The sequence below is a fragment of the Mustelus asterias genome, chromosome 17 (assembly GCF_964213995.1).
Source record: "Mustelus asterias chromosome 17, sMusAst1.hap1.1, whole genome shotgun sequence".
Lineage (NCBI taxonomy): Eukaryota > Metazoa > Chordata > Chondrichthyes > Carcharhiniformes > Triakidae > Mustelus > Mustelus asterias.
The window spans coordinates 49,223,719-49,241,386 of NC_135817.1; the positions used below are offsets into that span (position 1 = coordinate 49,223,719).

Here is a 17,668-nt window from a genome sequence, read left to right on the forward strand (position 1 = left end):
TGGAACGACGGTATGCTCCAACTTGTGTAGCCCACACAACTGTAGTCCCGTGTGCCATGCACAACTCCATTATATCTGAACTTGGGTCTGGATTATTGTGTTGGAAACAACCATGCATAAAGGGGAGCATCATGAGGCCTCCTTTGTCACTGCTGCAAGGGGCTTAACAGGCCAGTGAAGTCTTCTCTTCTCTTTTACATAGTCTACCTTAATTACCTCTCCCTCACCTTCAGGTAATCCAATATCCATCCAAGGACACATCAGGCCTCTTTGTTACAACGTGAACATGTCAATGACGCACCCTTGCAAGCTGGCTCCAAAGAATGACCCCAACCCTGAGATTTGGGCAGAGAGGTTTTGGCCTAGGGGAAAGGCAAATGGGGCTTTGACTTTCATGCATTTATACTGACAGAAACCCCCTCCCCCCCTAAGAATTTCTGGCCCTCTCGTCACTATCCTAATCTTGTGGAGTGCTTTGGAGAAAATTACATTACCAGTTGTTGCCGTCCATTTTCCTCACCTCAAAAGTCTCATGATCCAATGTCTCCACAATGACTGTACCTTGTGTTTGATCAATCCGGATTACAGGCTTTTTCAGCTTCACGCAGTCTCCAAGAAGGTTCATCAATCGTTCGCAGATCTGACCAGAACCACCAACAAACTTCCGCTCCTGCAAGTGTAAAATATATATTAATGGACAACTTGAAAATCACTAAAATAGTGCATTAACCATGGCTGTATGAATGAGATATTTAAGACATCAAAAAGCATAGATCAAAGAATGAAGGAATGGCATTTCATGATCTCAGGGCAGCCCAGAGCAGGCGACAGACATTGCAGCGTCATATTGAAGTGTAGTTAATGATGTAATGTAGGAGACATGGCAGGAGTGGAGATGGGGGTTGGGGGGAGTGTATGGAACTGGCACCAAATTAGTTGGACAAGTAAAAAATCATTTATTCTCTATCGATTCACTTTTCTGTTTCCGGGGTCCCACCTCACATTTAGTCATTGACTGGAATTTTACCGTCCTGCGCGCCACAGGCAAGGGGCAGATCGGGGAAAGGTCCGTTGACCTCGGGTGGGATTTTATGGTGTTGGGACAAGCGAGGCTGTAGAATCCCGCCCAGTATCTTTTTACTGATATATTTGTAGAATATTTCACTGTTGTTATGAATATTTTAAGATAGTCTATTAATGCTTCCTCTTTGGATTCCTTATTGTAACGTTAGTGTTCCTTTAAGAGATTTTTTTAAAATCATGATCTCTGCAGCTCACGGCCTTAGATGATTTCATTGGTGGGAAGAGAAATAGAAAAAAAACTGTGTGCCGGTCATGTTTCAAGGGTTGTTTTCTGTTTCGTTTTGGCTGCAGTGTTAGAAGCATAGGTGAAAAAAGTTTCTCTCTCTGTTTTTATTTTGAAAGTTTGACCAGTTAGCTGAAAGCATATCTTGTTTGCCATCCTGCAGTAAAGAATCTATGTTTTGGTGTTTTGATGACTACAAGCTGCTCTAAATTTTCAAGATCGTTTGAAATCAGCATTCAACCCAGGGAACTGGATTCCAGTATTAAGTGAGCTTTAGCCTGTGTTGTGATAAACCTGTGAAGAGGATTTTTTAATTGGATTTTGGTTTTAATTGAACACATTAGAGATATTCATTAAGAGTTATACATTATAGTAGTTGTTTGTTTCTTGTTTGTAATTGCTAATTTTCTTACTATACATGTCGCCTATATTCTTAAATAATCTTTGTTTGATAAAAGCTCACTCGAGGGCCATTTGAATCATACCTGAAGTGGGACATATCATGCTTATCCTGGCCAAACTCAAGATGCAAAACTTGTGATTCAGGCAGGTTTCATAAAACACTTTAAAGTTTCTAATCTGAACCATAACACTTATCAATCTATTAATGTTTTCCTTTATTTTACAATATTTTCTCTTATTTTTACCTTTTCTCTCATACTTGTGAGCTCTACAGACTCTATTCTTAACTTTAGTCAGTTTGCAAATTTCCTTTCCTTCCACAGTTGGGGTCCAGGTTGGACAATCTCATTGATACAACAACACTTTAATTTTTAACCTTTGATCCCTACCCATACCGACTCTGTCTAATCCTCTTGTTTTTGCATAGAACCGGGGGGGGGATTCTCCCATTGCGACCCACAGATTTTCTGGAGGGTCCAGTCAGGAGAATCGCATGTCAGCCATTTCGCGGGATTCGCGCATGCGTTCCCGACGCATGCGCATCTCCCACAGCCAGGGAACAGGCACAGTCGGGACCGCGCTCGAAACCAGCAGGAAGAGAGGTAAGTGATTTTAATCTGTTTTAAACATATTTTAGATGTAGTTAAAATGTCATTATCGGGCTCGGCAAGTTCCGTGCTGGGCCCGATAGCATCTCCCACCCTGCCAGGAGTATTTCATTCTGGCGGGGTTTAGAGTAGCTCCCCACGTTCAGGGAACTAGCAGGAGACCCTGCTGGAGTGAAGGGGAGGCAATCAGGGTCCCCCAGGGAGTTGGGCGGCGGGGGGGGGGGTGCCCCCCCTGGGCATGGACATCCTGGCAGTGCTCCCTGGCACGGCCCAAGGGGCAAAGTGCCCAGGTCAAGAGGCACATTGGCACTGCCCACCGGGCATAGGGCAGTGCCAAGGGGCTGGGCCTATTGTGGGTGGTGCCTGGGGGCGATTGGTGGGGGTGGGGGGGTCCCGCTGCCACTCTGCATGGGGATCAGTCTGGGCTGGAGGAAGGCCAGCAATTGGGGCGAGCTGCTGTGGTGGAGGGGGAGTACGGGAAATTGCCACTGCTGGGGGGATGGGCTGGACATTGCGGCGCTCCAGGACAGGGGAGGAGGTCGGGGCTGACCCGGGAATTGTTGTGCGGGCTGCGATCGGCCGTGGGGGGCGGTTGAAGGGGCAGCACTGTGGGGGTCCTGGGCTGGCCAGCGATCGAGCTGGCCAGCAAACAGGGCCACTGACAGATCGGGGCCACTGTGCATGCGCAGAATTCCAGAGCTGTCAGACGCTGGCGCGAATAGGCCCCGCCCCTGTGTTTTTAATGATATTCACGATTGTGACCTCTGCATTGCATAGCGTGGAGAGATTCAGGTCTGAAGTTGCACTGAAAAAAACAATCATGATCTAGACCAGTTTTCTCTCCAATTCAGCACTTTTGGGAGAATCGCCCCCCCACCCCAAGTCTTTTTGGAGAACGTTTATCCTCCTTTAGCCAAAATTGAGCACTTCTCCTTTCTTCTTGCCTATCATGTCTCTCCTAGAAACAGTATAACCCATAAGGCAGGATTTTCCACTGCGATCGCCCCAAGACCGGAAAATCCCGCCTGAGGTCAACCGACCTTTGCATGGTCCGTGTCCCGCCTGCTACGATTCCCAAGGCGGATGGGATCTGAAAATTCCACGCATTATCGTATTTTCTTGTGCAATGCAGGGTCTGAACCTATGAAGAGGCCCAGGCTCTTTCTATCCCTCTGTACCTCTACTGTCCTAGCATGCAGCGGCATTACATTGGTGTCAAGTGTCAGCTGTGACTCAGTTGGTAGCACACTTGTTTCTGAGTCTCAGATTCTGAGTTCTTGTCCATGCCAGGGTTTGAGTACAAATATCTAAGCCAACACTCTTGTGTAGTACTGAAGGAGCTTTACATTGTAGGAAGTGCTGTCTTTGGATGAGACTCTAAACCAGGACCAGTCTACCCTCAGGTGGACAGAAAAGATCACGTAAAGCTATTCTGAAGAAGAGCAGGTAAATTATTCCCTGGTGTCCTGGCAAATATTTAGCCCTCAACATCAAAGATGTGCGGGTTAGGTTGATTGGTCATGCTTGGGCAATTTGTTCACACAGAGGGTGGTGAGTGTCTGGCACGAGCTGCCAGAGGTAGTAGAGGCGGGTACAATTTTATCTTTTAAAAGGCATTTAGATTGTTACATGGGTACGATGGGTATAGAGGGATATGGGCCAAATGCGGGCAATTAGGATTAGTTTAGGGGTTTTAAAAAAAAAGGGCGGCATGGACAAGTTGGGCCGAAGGGCCTGTTTCCATGCTGTAAACCTCTGTGACTCTATAAATTAATCCTAGTGTCAGGGGTATTAGCAGGGTAAATACGAGGGGTTACAGAAATAGGGCCGGGGGGGGGGGGGGGGATTGTGGTCGGTGCAGACTCGATGGGCCGAATGGTCTCCTTCTGCAGGGTTTCTATGATCGCAAAATACAGATTATCAGGTTATTGTCACATTGGCAATTTGCTGCTGCATTTCCATATTTCAATAATGACTGCACTTCAAAAGTACTTAATTAGCTGTAAACCATGGTGAGAGGTTCAGGCATTGTGAAAGCTGCTATATGAGTACAATTTTTTTGTCTTTGCTAAAATCTATACATTAGTAAGTGTGATATGTAAAGCTTCTGTAAGCATTAGGCAGAAAAAATCCTCATGGAAATTAGGAGTATCGCTTTATCTGCATGTAAATCTACAGAATACACAAAGGACACTTTCACCCAAATGTCTTTTTGATTTTCAGAGGGCTGTGCAAATGCACATCCTAATGAAAATATTGTAATTACGTTTTGCTTGGTCCTATCTTTATTCTTTTCTTATCAATCAATATCCTTTCTTGTCTATCTCTATGAAATCCTATTATTTGTAAATAAATATGACTCACCATTAACCCTGAAGGCAACAGTTTGACAGCATAATATTTTATCAAATTGAATGCAGGCAGGAAATGGATAGTCCTCAAGTATCCTGATGTAATATTCCAGAATTAAAGGCCAAATGTGAGCCATGTAACAAACAATCTCTCTCATGTCATGTTTAAGGGTGTAGACTTCTGTTGATTGGGCGCTAATCCTTTTATGGAAATTGCCAGGGATTTCAAACTGAGAAAATCAAACTCTACGGGCAGAATTCTCCAGCCCTTGCTACCGGCAGGATCTTCTAATCCTGCTGAAGTCGACCCCCACCGCAGGTTCCCCGACAGTGGCATGAACGAGGAACACAAATCGCTATTGACGTTGGCAGGACAGGAAGATCCCACCAGTTGCCAATGGCATGCCATCTCAGCTATGGGAAAACCCAGCGCTAGATGGGGGGTGCGGGGCGGGGGCGGGGGGGGGGGGGGGGGGGAGCGGTGGGTGTGTATGGAGTGGCTAGAGAATCCCACCCTATGGATGTGCACACTTGGATGAATGGGGAACTAAGATGCTACAACCTGAAATATATCAGACTAGGAAAATAAGATTCCACAGATAGAGAACCATTAAGTCAGATTTGTAACCAGTAGATCATTTGGAAATTATAAGGAGAAAAACAGATCCAATAATCTTTCTCATCAATCCTTTGCAAATACAGACAGAAGCAGCTATCAAAAACTGTTGGTACAGAATCAATTGCCATCCTGTTAACCAACTGCTGAGACACATACAAACTAGCACCGCTTTCTTAAAGGAAATGTCTATAGAAACTAGAATTGCTTATTTTACAGACTGCTGAGACACATATGCAAATGTTTTACCAAATATTCCGATGCAGGAACTGCGACCATGGCAACAAATCTTTCCTACTTTCTCAGGAGGCTAAGGAAATTCAGCATGTCCACTATGACTCTCACCAATTTTTACAGATGCCATAGAAAGCATTCTTTCCGGATGTATCACAGCTTGGTATGGTTCCTGCTCTGACCAAGACTGCAAGAAACTACACAGGGTTGTGGATGAAACCCAGTCCATCATGCGAACCAGCCTCCCATCCATTGACTCCGTCGACACGTCCCGCTGCCTTGGAAAAGCAGCCAGTATAATCTTGGGACACCATGTACTCCGGACATACTCTCTTCCACCTTCTTCCATTGGAAAAAAGATCATATACCAAGCAACTCAAGAACAGCTTCTTCCCTGCTGCCATCAAACTTTTAAATGGACCTACCATATATTAAGCTGACCTTTCTCTACATCCTAGCTATGACTGTAACACTATGTTCTCTATCCTCTTCTTTCCTTCTCCCCTATGTACTCTGTGAACGGTATGCTTTGTCTGTATAGCGCAGAAGAAACAATACTTTTTATTGTATCCCAATAGATGTGACAATAATAAATCAAATCATCAAATTAACTTATTCACCATGATACAAAAATGATCAATGAGCATTCAGAGGCAATCATCAATGATTAATGCAATCAACAATTACTAGAAGTCACTCGATCCATGCAGGTCTTGCCCTATTCTACACAGACAACACAAATATGAAAAATGTCCATCTTTCTCCATCATTATTTATTGTAAATCTTTTCACAAGCTGTACTGGAACAAATCAATCAGGGCCAGAATTGAAAATGGTTGTTCACCTGTCCACCATTGGTTGTTGAAAATATCCGTGATGTTCCACCACATTGCCTGATATACCAGAGGAACCAAAGGGCAGAGACTTCATGTGGTTCAGAGGTGACATTTACATTTACAAAGATCGTCGCAAACTCCTTGGCAACCCTACAGATTGAAAATTAAAAGGAAAATGTCTCGGAAAACTCTTCAGATGTTCACAGAAAACAGACTTGTGCAGCAATTCCTCAAGTATGCAGATTAAATAAATAAATCAATATTCAAAAGATTTTATTATACCAACAAAATATTTGAAATGCAACAACAGCAAAGCCTCTAAATCAACATGCAATGTTCAACATTAAACTACAATATTCCATGGAATAAAAATTCTGATTGACAAAGTCCATATACAGATAATGTATTCATACAACATTGGTGCATTACAAAAGTGTTAATCTCACAGAAATCCTAGAGTGCAGAAGGAGGCCATTTGGCCCATCGAGTCTGCACCGACAACAATCCCACCCCAGGCCCTATCCCCACAACCCCACACAGTTACCCCACTGATACGTCTAACCTACACATCCTGGGACACTAAGGGGCAATTTAGCATGGCCAATCAACCTAACCCACATACCTTTGGACTGTGGGAGGAAACCAGAGCACCCGGAGGAAACCCATGCAGACACGGGGAGAATGTGCAGGCTCCGCACAGACAGTGACCCAAGCTGGGAATTGAACCCGGGTCCCTGGCGCTGTGAAGCAGTAGTGATAACCGCCGCCCACTGCTAAACTTCTGTACATAAACCGTGCAAGCCGAGATGCACGTGTACATTAAGTGTACATAGATGCACTTGGCATTTGGGTGTTTCTGCAGTGTACTGGGACATTAAAGTCCAACAATAAACACATGCCCTATTATTGACCAGAAAGGCTGTAGACCAGTATTGTTGCAATGACAACTAGGAATCTTGTTAACCTCTTGCAGCAAGTACAGTCCCAGAAAATTAGCTTAATGGCAAAAAGTCTGAGACCCCGGATTACTGGTTGCACAAAACCATTTGTAATCTCATTGACATGCTGAATCTTAATCTAAGCCCAAATTCTAGTCATCACTAAGAGTGCTAACTTTGACCTCTGCAGCACTGCCCGTTCTAGCCCTAACTCCACCTTTCTATCATCCTTGTATCCTCCTTATTCCTTGTATCCAGTCCAGCTGTGCCCTGTTTTCATTGATCTGCACTGAATCCATGCAGCACATTTAAAATCCTTATCCTTATCTTTAAATCTGTCTGTGGCCTTGTCCCATCTTATTAGTACAATATCTTCCAGCCCTGTGTATCATCCTAAATGGTACTTTCTTTCGAATTGATCCTCTGTGCACCTACACCCCCAACCACCACCTCCCTCATCCGCCATCCTTAACTGCATGTATACAGGCTGACAACCTTTTCACATCTTCAGTACAGAAAAAAAGATCTATAAGATAGGAACTCTATCTTACAGCGCACGACTATCAATCATTTTGAATGCTGCATATCTTAAGAAGAATTTATGTTGGGACTACAGCTCCTTTTCAGCTAATCGTTAAATTAATTTGGTCCTCATCAGATAAGTAGTAAAGGAATGCTGTGTAAAATTACAGTAATGTCAGAAATTCTCAGGAGAATTAGGTTTATTTGAGTGAAGAAGATAGTTTTACCTTTTCCGCACTGTGACGGGATTCAGCAGTAGATCATCATAGAGTCATAGAGCAATGCAGCATGGAAACAGGCCCTTCAGCCCAACCGGTCCATGCCGACCATAGTACCCTACCCAGCTAGTCCCAATTGCCCACATTTGGCCCATATCCCTCTAATCCGTTCCCATCCATGTACTTAAATGTTGCTATTGTACCTGCCTCAACAACTTTCTCTGGCAGCTCACTCCATATACGCACCACTCTCTGCGTGAAAAAGTTGGCCCCCGAAGTCCCTGGGGTGGAGCAGGATGATACAATCCACGACTGTGCTCAATTCCCAGTTGGACTTGTGCCAAGCAGAGCGATTCAGCATCCCAGCATGGGGGGAGGGAAGCCAAGATTGGGTGCTCTATCCAGGGCACTAATTCATATCTCCCAATCACTGACCAAATGTTGGCACATGTATAAGATCTGGCCATCCGCCTACACTCTCTGGAACAGGGCGAGGACCCAGCTGGATTGAAGAATGTGTACAATGAGCTTGAACAAACTACTAATAAAAGGGTAATGTTAAAGAAAACTTACTTGGTCCAACAAATCTTGTCAATCAGCTGTTGCATAGTTATTTTATCCCATTCGTCTGCATGGGGTGCTTTCCATGGTGCATCCACTGGTATCTGGGAAGACATGGCTCATTGTATTTTAAAGGAATATTTTTATTAATTAATTATAAAACTTGCATTGAAGTGTATTCCTACCAGGAGGACCTTTTATCCTTTAAGATAAAATGTTAGATTCTGGGCTCAGAGAACAGTTTTGCTTTGTATAAGTTATTGTCCACATGCATCATGCTGACTCCATTTTCACCCTCACCGTCCCACTTTCTGAACCATTTGCCAGACCTGTTCTTGCCCTATCCCATTTTCATCCATGCTGTTGATTCATTTTCCTCCACCACTTCATACGGCTCCCTGCTCCTCCTTGATCCATGTGTCATCTTCATTCTCTCCTACCCCAAGCCACTCTGAATTGTCACACCTCCCTCTTCACACTGTTTATTCCATGTCAATCCATTCATTCCAAAACAGTCTTTGATCTGTTTCCAAGATTTACTCTTGCCCATCCTCCAACCCATGTTTCCACTCCATGACAGATCCTTATCCTTGCTTTGATCCATGTTTCAGGTTCATTACCTCCCTTTCCCACTCTCTGATCACCGTCCCAATTCTACTCTTGGCTGCCTCTTCCCACTTTAATCTTTCTCTTGATCAAGGAGTTAATTTCCTCCATGTTTCCCCTTCCCACATCCTGATCCATATCCCAGCTCTGTTCTCATCCACTCCTTCCCACTGTCTGACCCAGGCCTCAGTTTGGTCCTTCCACTCCTTGGACTCACTCTGAGCTACCTTCCATCTCATTCTATCCTAGCCAGAACTTTACACCCTGATCCAAACACTTCCACCCCCAAACCTATCTTGGAGGGGGAGAAGTGGTTCCCTCCAGTCCAGCTAAGTTTAACAGCAGGACTCGACCTCCTTTTTGTGCCTTTTTTCCCCCCAGTTGCAGCCTAGCACGGGCAATCCCGACAGCCATCCAAATTTTCAACATGAGTGAAGAGGAGGGAGGCAGGGAAGGATTAACCGCAAAATGGGAGATTGATGGCCGCGATCTGTGAGGTTTGGGATCTCGAGGAGAGATCGGAGGCCAAAAGGGGCAATCCACAAGGGTTTTGGGCTGTCAGATTGTAGGAATGGTGAAGCAGTTAAACTGGATCCAGCAGGCAAGTGGGAAAACAGTTACCTCCTAGATCCAGCTTCCCATGTCTCCATTTAGCATTTCCCAAGCCCAGGAAACCTGGCCAATCAGGGATAAATTTCAAAAGGTGATTCATTCCCGAGACACACAGCTACATTGTCATTTTGAAGTGAATGGCCCGACTCCTGAGAATGGGTTGGTTTCCTAAGCCTGCACCATCTCTGTTAAATCCCTCATGGTTTGATCTGTCCACTATACTTGCATCACATGGTTTTAATTCCCAGAACGTTAGAGAGATATTAGCTTGGTTGTCCCTCTTCAGGGTGGACTTTTATTGGGGTGGTACTCCTTCTCGACTTTCCATGCCCATCCCAAATGAGGCCATTCAGTAGGTAAGTCTCTGAGGCCATACAGAGAGAAAGGAAGCTGTTGGATGGCCCTTTCCCTCCATTTGGTTATTTAGTGTTGCACTGTGGGGCTTACAACCACTTTCTGAATGGCCATCCAGTGAAGTGGTAGCCTTTCTGATAGGGAGCAGGGAACACGATCAGAACATTAGGCCCCAGAACACCACACCTCACATCCCTCCAATATTGACGTGAGGCAGGTGGGGAAGCAATGAACAACATGAGTCCAACTGGGCTTGTACTCACTGGAATTTAGAACAATGAGAGGGGATCTCATAGAAACATATCCTGATGGAACTGGATAGGCTAGATGAGGGAAGCATGTTCCCGATGTTGGGGAAGTCCATAATTAGGGGTGACAGTCTAAGAATAAAGGGTAAACCATTCAGGAGGAAGAAGATGAGGAAGAACTTTTTCACTCGGGGAGTTATGAACCTGTGGAATTCTGTACCACAGAAAGCTATTGGAGCCAGTTCATTAGATATGTTCAAGAGGGAGTTGGACATGGCCCTTGTGGTTAAAGGGATCAAGGGGTATGGAGAGAAAGAGGGAGTGGGATACTGAAAGTGCATGATCAGCCATGATCATATTGAATGGTGGTGCAGGCTCGAAGGGCCAATGGCCTACTCCTGCAGCTATTTTCTATGTTTCGATGATTTTAAGTGAGTGCAAGGCAGGGAACTGCCAAGTAGGTAGTGGGGTCTCAACAGGCTTCAGTTTTGCAACATTCAGCACCACAACTATGTCCAATTTCAGGATCACGGAAGATTACTGTTACTTGTGCTAAAAGGGGAAAGCAATATATACATTTTTACATGTAACAGAAACTAGAAGCAGGTGGAGGCCATTTGGCCCTTCGAACCTGCTCCGCCATTTATTTTAATCATGGCTGATCATCGAATTCAATATCTTCATCCCCACTTCCCCCATATCCCTTGAGCCCCAAAAACTATATCTCATTTCTTCTTGAAATCAGACAATGTTTTGGTCTCAACTACATTCTGTGGTAGTGCATTCCAAAGATTCACCACTCTCTGGGTGAAGAGGTTTCTCATCACCTCAGTTCTAAAACTGACTATTCTCAAACTATGACCCCTAGTTCTGACTCCCCCACCATTAGGAACATTCTTTCTGAATCTACTCTGTCAAACCCTGTTACTTTATAAGTTTCTATGAGATCCCCTCTCACTCTTCTAAACTCCAGTGAATATAATCCTAACCGACTTAGACTCTCCTTATATGACAGACCTGCCATCCCAGGAATCAGCCTGGTAAACCTTCACTGTACTCGCTCTATAACAAGAGCATCCTTCCTCAGATGAAGACACCAAAACTGCACACAATATTCCAGGTGTGGCCTCACCAACGCCCTATACAATTGCCGCAAAACATCCCTATCTCTATACTCAAATCCTCTTGCTGTGAAGGCCAACATACCATTTGCCTTTTTTACTGCCAGCTGTACCTGCACTTATTTTCAGCGACTGATGCACAAGGACTCCAAGGTCTCGTTGAGTATCCACCTCTCTCAATTTACACCCATTCAAGTAATAATCTGTCTTCCTATTATTGCTACCAAAGTGGATAACCTCATAGTTACCCACATTATACTGCATCTGCCATGAAGATGCCAACACACTCAGCCTGTCCAAATCATGCTGAAGCATCTCTGCATCCTCCTCACAGCTCACCCTCCCACCCAACTTGGTATCATCTGCAAATTTGGAGATAATACATTCAGTTCCCTCTTCCAAATCTTTAATATATAATGTGAACAGTTGGGGTCCTAGCATAGATCCCTGCAGAACCCCACTAGTCACTATCTGCCAATCAGAAAAAGACCCATTTAGGCCAACTCTTTGCTTCCTATCTGCTAATCAGCTTTCTATCCATCTCAAGACATTATCTGCAATCCCATGTGCTTTAACTTTACATCATCGTCTGCTATGTGAGACCTAGTCGAAAGCTTTCTTAAAGTCTAAGTAAACCATATCTACTGGTTCTCCTCAGTCAACTCTACTAGTTACATCCTCAAAGAATTCCAATAGATTCGTCAAGCATGATTTTCCCTTTTGTAAATCCATGCTGACTTTGTCTGATTATACCACAGCCTTCCAAATGTCGAGTTGTGAAATTCTTGATAATGGACTCCAGCACTTCCCCAGTACCGACTTTAGGCTCACTGGTCTATGGTTTCCTGTTTTCTCTCTACCTCTCTTTTTGAATAGCGGGTTTAAATTAGCTACCCTCCAATCTATAGAAACTATTCCAGAGGCCAAAGAATTTTGGAAAATAACCACCAATGGATCTACTATTTCCAGGGCCACTTCCTTAAGTACTCTGGGATGAAGATTATCAGGACCTGGAGATTTATCCACCTTCAATCCCATCAATTTCCCCAAAACCATTTCTCTACTAATACTGATTTCCTTCAGCTCCTCACTAAAATATGTTGCTCTCAGCACTTCTGGCACATTGCTTTAGTCTTCACAAAGGAAGACATGAATAAAGTACAAATGTAATTCCTCAGCCATTTCTTTATTCCCCGTTATGAATTCTGCTGTTTCTTATGGTAGGCTTCATCACTGGGATAATTCTCAGATTAACAGCACAACATTTGTTGAATGCACATCAAATACCTTTAAAATGACTCTTTACCTCCTTTCCCATGTCATCCAGAGTTCTCCATAGGTTGTTGTAATCCATATAGACAAATGGATTCCATGTAGGTGGAAGAGAAGATTTGCTAGGATAGGACTTTCCCTGTAAACAGAAATGAAGCAAAAATAGAATTGATTATCATTAAAAGCATCTTTTGAGGAGCTGCATGTCCATGGAATCTAACCAATTACAGTATAATAGACGTTCAAAATTAATTACAATTCTAGTTATTATGGGAAAAGAGATATGTTGAAGCTTTTCATCTTGCAATCATCAGGACATTTTGCATAAATACCCTGATTAGATCATTTTACACTGTGTATCACATAAACGCATGAGTGGGCTGAAGGCCATCACTTTCAGCCCTGAAAAGTGCCCGGTTTACCTCAGAATAACCTGGAAGGATGAGGCATCTCAATCATTTGAGCAACAGGAGATCCTTGCTGCTACCATGCAGTAGCAACACAAGGGCAGTGCGGTGACATAGTGGTTAGCACTGCTGCCTCCCAGCACCAGGGACCCGAGTTCAATTCCAGTCTTGGGTCACTGTCTGTGTGGAGCTTGCACATTCTCCCCGTGTCTTTCCTCCGTGTGGGTTTTCTCCGGGTGCTCCGGTTTCCTCCCACAATCCAAAGATGTGCAGGTTAGGTTGATTGCCAGCCTAAATTAACCCTAGTGTCAGGGGATTAGCAGATAAATATGAGCGGTTACGGGAATCGGGCCTGGGTGGGACTGTGGTTGGGCCGAATGGCCTCCTTCTGCACTGTGTTGATTCTATAATATTTAAGTGGTGTTCACTACTAACTGGATGCTGCTGTCAAGCCAAAAAGACATTCTGCCTGTTACACAAATAAGTAATGTGGTATATAAATTCTAGTGTCAGTGTGATGTTAGGTATGTAGGCCGTATGTCCCAAAGACTGGCAGATCATATCAAACAGCATGTCCCAGCCACTGTTCACTGGCACGGTATAGACTGTACCCAACCAGCCCGTGCACGGAAAATTCAAAACAGTGTCCAACATCGGAAGTGCTTCCACAATTGAACAACATTTGCTAAATAATCCTTGGTGTGCTAAGAATTAAGTTCACACCCAGTTTAAGATTGTCAGTTGGGCTCATAGTGTGGCACATTTTCAGGTACACAAGTCCCTGTTCTTTGCAGACAGAAGGAACATGTACACATTGTGCTGGTCTCAGCTGTACAAAATAAGTGACAGCCATTAGATGGTTCATTCCCCAGGACAATGCTCTGACCATCAGGATCAAGCTGCCAGGTTTAAATTTTGAACAATGCCTGGCAGTTAACTGTCATCAGGCATCAACTGGTTCATTCTCCATGACAACTCCTCTACCAATCAAAGTCCACTTGTCCACCAATCAGCAGCACCTTCTCAGAAAGTATAAATTGTTGTTTTTCCCTTATATCAGTACTCTTACAAAATGTCCTGATGCGTGTGAGATGGCGAGCTTTTGACATATCTCTTTTGTCAGCAATAGTCAAGTTCTGTAATACCAAACGACCATCATAAGCGACTTCAGTTTATAATATTTACAAATAAACCCTTGACATTCCAGGTGAATTTCATAGAAAACATAATGTTGTATGAAGATTTTGCCAGTGATGTTAACACTGTAGTCAATCTACGAGAAAAACAGATGTGAAGACCAAGGCTTCCAACTAGTGCCGCTCCCTAGTTTCTACTAAGTCAAAAGCACCAAAAATTGAAAAGGCCCTGCTCCCCACACCCGATTCTCCAATTGATACCCTTTTCAAGGAAGGCGTCACGTTTGAGAACCTGGCCCCAAAATGTGATATATGGAGTGGGGGGATTTTCCAACCCTGTTTTTGGCAGTGGGACTGGCGCCGGAGGCGGAGAAACGAGGTGTGTCCCAAAACAGCTTTCACGCTAGTTCCCATTCTGGGCTTAAGGCACCAAGAGACATAGAGTACCGTAAAAAATTAACCAGGATCATGGCTGTCGCCTGGGCTAGTGTGGATCAGAGAGGTATTATCTAAATCTCTCTGTCAAATCAGTCTGGCATTTTCTCCATTTTCCTTCCTCTCCCAGGAGATTCCAAGGCTTCGGATGGGGAAGGGAGAGTTTAGTATGGGATCGGCTGGGTTGGCCAGTAGGCCCTTCCTTCCCTCTCCATGATTGTATCTAAACACCGCAATTAACTCAAGTCGAAAGGAACACAAGGGGGCAGCAGAGAATTAGCACTGCTGAAGGATGAAAAATAACAAATTGCAATAAATTAATATGTTTCTAAGTGGAGCTCAAAGCTACAGCTCGTAGTTTTGATTTGGAAGCTGTAGCATGGAACGCAGCCAAAGTTAATTAAATTGTGTCTATACTAGAGGCCTCATTATTCAAGTCTGCACACGTGATCAAATATTGTTCACACTGAGTACTGAGACTGTAATCAAGATGTAATCAACAGCTTTATTCTGACAAAGACATAAATGGCAGGAAGTTACTGGAGATATACAGTGGAGCCCTGATATTGCCAAACTCAATTTACAGCCAGTCTGGAAAATTAAAAACATGTTTCTATGTTATGCAGGCTCATGAAATACAGAGGAAACAAAAAAATCATTTAGTGAAGCGGAAGCATAGTGGAAGTCTGAACAGAAAAATGAAAACATGGGGAAACACGTTGGCCGCGATCTCCATCTCCATTATTTGGAGGGTAGGGTTTGGAATGGCATGATCAAAATCAGAGTGCACAACTTCCCGTCCTGTTTCTGCTATCACTGGAGCCTACTGAGGGGAGGGGGGGGGGGTGCAAAAATAGTTTTATTATACAAGGAAAAATGTCAAAAGGATCCTATGTCAGGATTCAGAGAATGGAGCACATACTCTGCAAAGTGTTACTGGACAGAGAACTTGCTAACCTAAATGAATGACTGAAGGAGTTTGTGGTTTTTGCAGTTTGAGAAGAAACCTCGATGGTATGGTGCCATGGTGACTGCTGCCTGACCTGCATGTGCCATTGGTTACCGATTAGGTAAAGAGATTTGATGATAATCTGGACAATTGTTGGGAGATGCTGGAAGGGTTGTAATTTTCCATGCAGTGGGGAGCTCTCATGGGGCGGGCTCACAAGATTTGAAGAAGCCAGTTTACAGGGAAGACTTTTATATACCTACAGCTGCTTTTAGTAAGAGAATTGCACCCAGTGGAACTGTTACAAATTTGCAAGCAGATGCCAGTGAGTTGCAGTTGGTAAAATAAGGCATTTTTAATAATAATCACAACACCACTTACAAATATTGCAAGTAAATGTTGACACTTCAACAACACATTTTCACACTGATAGTCCAAGTCTGACATCCCAAGTCTGGCACTCTTGGGATGGGGACTGTGCTGGATTTTGAATTTTGCATTACCTGCCTTTAGGTTAGAGAGGCAGACACACGTTTTCCATTGTCATGTGGCAAAGGACTTAGATTTGGGCAGCACGGTGGCACAGTGGTCAGCCCTGCTGCCTCACAGCGCCAGGGACCTGGGTTCGATTCCCGGCTCGGGTCACTGTCTGTGTGGAGTTTGCACATTCTCCCCATGTCTGCGTGGGTTTCCTCCGGGTGCTCCAGTTTCCTCCCACAGTCCAAAGATGTTTGGGTTAGGTGGATTGGTCATGCTAAATTGCCCCTTGGTGTCAGGAGTACTAGCTAGGGTAAATGCATGGGGTTATGGGGATAGGGCCAGGGTGGGATTATGGTCAGTGCAGACTCGATGGGCCGAATGGCCTCCTTCTGCACTGTAGGATTCTATGATTCTATGATGTGATCTGGAATTCATAAAGCAGCATTGTTGAAGGTTCATTGTGCTATGCGACATCTCGCCCCCCACTCCTGTGATCCATTCATTGGACTTTAGTGAAACTTAAAAGAAAATGTATTCATTTTTTATAGGATGTGGGTGTTGCTCACATCCCATAGGCCAGTATTTATTGCCTATCTCCTGTCGCCCTCAAAAAGGTAGCGGTGAGCTGCCTTCTTGAAGCGATGTGTAAGGAAGGTGTTCCAGGATTTTGACCCAGCGACGGTGAAGGAACAACGATACATCTCCTGATCAAGATGGTGTGTAGCTTGGAGGGGAACTTGCAAATGCGGGTAGATCCTAGTTTTGGTTGGAAGAATTAGTGGATCCAGCCTCAACGCTTTGACTCTAAGTGTGACTTCTCCAGAGCTGCGACCCTATTGGAGAGAATCCCCAACGCTATCCCAGCAATACCTTTGTGTCCGGAGAATAGGAATGGCCAGGGGGTGAGGGAAGGGAGGGAGATCTTAAAAGTGCCACAATGGACTCAGATCCTGTGTGTGGAAAACTCTGGTGGACTCAATCCTCTGGGGATCAGCCCGAAAATGGCCTCTCCATTCTCACACTTACTTTGTTCTGGGAGTGGCACCCAGATCACCCAAGAGAAAATGTCCGGTTTTCACACAACTGGATTCTGAATAATGTATCTGTATTACAAAAGTTCTTTCAACGCATTTTAAAATCTAATGTCGCAATCCAACTCAACAATTTTTAACATAGCAATATACTTCAGGATGCAACCAACTACACTTACTAGCAGTCAAAACAATTGAGTGAATTGTGGTGAACAGGATCCTTACCCACTGAAATAACTGGCTTATAAGTTAAATTCAAAGAGAAGCCTCTCTGTATTTTATATAAAATTGTAGTTTCTATCTACCATTTTAAAACCACAGAGTGGGCCCAAATAATCCATTTGACAATTTCCATGTCAACCATTACCTGCAGTACCTTCAGAACACCCATGGATGGCGCTGAGACATGACATGTGGGGGGGGCG

At 44.2% G+C, this 17,668-nt stretch overlaps 1 protein-coding gene across 1 annotated transcript in view; it reads right to left on the minus strand.

The window, feature by feature from the left end:
- The window catches only part of mao (monoamine oxidase), a 155,252-nt gene that overhangs the window by 44,033 nt on the left and 93,551 nt on the right, over positions 1-17,668 (minus strand). Inside the window, exons 4-7 of the mRNA XM_078232614.1 lie at positions 12,840-12,944; positions 8,605-8,696; positions 6,362-6,503; positions 521-670 (exon numbers count right to left, since the gene is read on the minus strand). Coding sequence (XP_078088740.1) covers positions 521-670; positions 6,362-6,503; positions 8,605-8,696; positions 12,840-12,944 — 489 coding nt within the window. The remainder of the gene's footprint in view (positions 1-520; positions 671-6,361; positions 6,504-8,604; positions 8,697-12,839; positions 12,945-17,668) is intronic.